Below are 1345 nucleotides of genomic sequence, written 5' to 3'. Positions count from 1 at the left end.
TATAAATGAATGCTAACATGAGCTGATTTTTAAATCAGGTGTTTTTCAAAGAGTCAGATAGACAAGTGGAGAGAAGAATCTTTTCCATCACTAATATCTCAAAGACTCAAATAAAAAAGATGATATTTCAGCCCACAACAGTTAGATAAGTAATATTAGAAAGAAGAAAGATGAATGTTACTGAGCGTGTAGAAAAAAAGTGCACCCTCTTCCATTGTTAATGGTACGATTACTTTGTACAGTCATGACAGAAGAGAGCATGTGACATATTTGAAAATATGTAGGGAAGTGATAGGTGATCTAGAAGTCATAGTGCTTCTTATACAATCAGATGAAAATTACTGCATCTTAAAGAAATAGGCACACTACCATGCATATTGTCACATTACTTATAACTGTTTTTTAAAGGACTAAATGTCCATCTGTAGATGAATGCTGAAACATCTCTAACTTATCTAACTTCCTCATGTCCTTCTTTATTTACCTCCTGATTTCCCATCCCTCTCTAACTTCCTCTCTTTCAGTACCCTTCCACTTTCCCACAACCATATCCAACTATGTGACTAAGCAGATACAAAAGCACAGAGCACACAGAAATTGTTTTGTACAATTTAATCATTTAGTTATTTGATAATACATAATTTTTTTACAAAGATTGAGAGTAAAACATGAAATCATTTTATAGAGTATAATGAAGATAACATAAAACATAATCACAGTCCAAATTCAGATGAGGAATTAGATGACCGTGTTGCATTTCAATTATATTTTAGATATTTTGTCATAAAGTTAAATTTTTGAAGACAATTTGAGTTCCTGGTATGAAAACTCTTGGAAAGTCTTCTGGTTAGAAAGGCTGGGTAACTGTATAATATCCTCAGTAGAAACCATAGGACCAGTATCTTCTACAGCACAGTGGGCGGCAGCAGCCATAACCATAGCCACCATAGCCACAGCCATAGCCACAGCCATAGCCACAGCCTAGGCCTCCATAGCCATAGCCCAGGCCTCCATAGTATCCACCATAGTAACACATGTTGTCAGGAGTGAACTGTTCAGAGGAAGATAAGCAGTATGTTTCTGGAGTGTGGATGTAACCAACTGCCAAGGGCTTTTATATACCTGGATGCTTGGTGGCAAAAGCCACAGGCATTATGACATCACACAAGTCTCTTCTATGCTTCAGAAATCATCAGGGTGCCATAGTTTACTGGCCAAACAATGCTGCATAACTGAGATAATTGCGCTCATATGTTAGGATCCCAAGATCAGATCACGAGGCTTTAATGTGAAAATCTGGATGTAGTTTCAAACAATGCCTCATTCTATATTTAGTTTATTTAAT

General features: G+C 36.4%; 1 protein-coding gene across 1 annotated transcript; it reads right to left on the bottom strand.

The window, feature by feature from the left end:
* Window positions 1-877: 877 nt before the first annotated feature.
* Window positions 878-1036, bottom strand: LOC116894400 (keratin-associated protein 20-2-like). The gene has a single exon (XM_032896108.1). The coding sequence runs from the start codon at window positions 1034-1036 to the stop codon at window positions 878-880; it is 159 nt and encodes a 52-aa protein (XP_032751999.1).
* Between the last annotated feature and the right edge of the window lie 309 nt (window positions 1037-1345).

This window comes from Rattus rattus, chromosome 2 (assembly GCF_011064425.1).
Source record: "Rattus rattus isolate New Zealand chromosome 2, Rrattus_CSIRO_v1, whole genome shotgun sequence".
Lineage (NCBI taxonomy): Eukaryota > Metazoa > Chordata > Mammalia > Rodentia > Muridae > Rattus > Rattus rattus.
The sequence above is the reverse complement of the archived record's forward strand: the minus strand, read 5'-3'. Positions and strand labels throughout refer to the sequence as shown.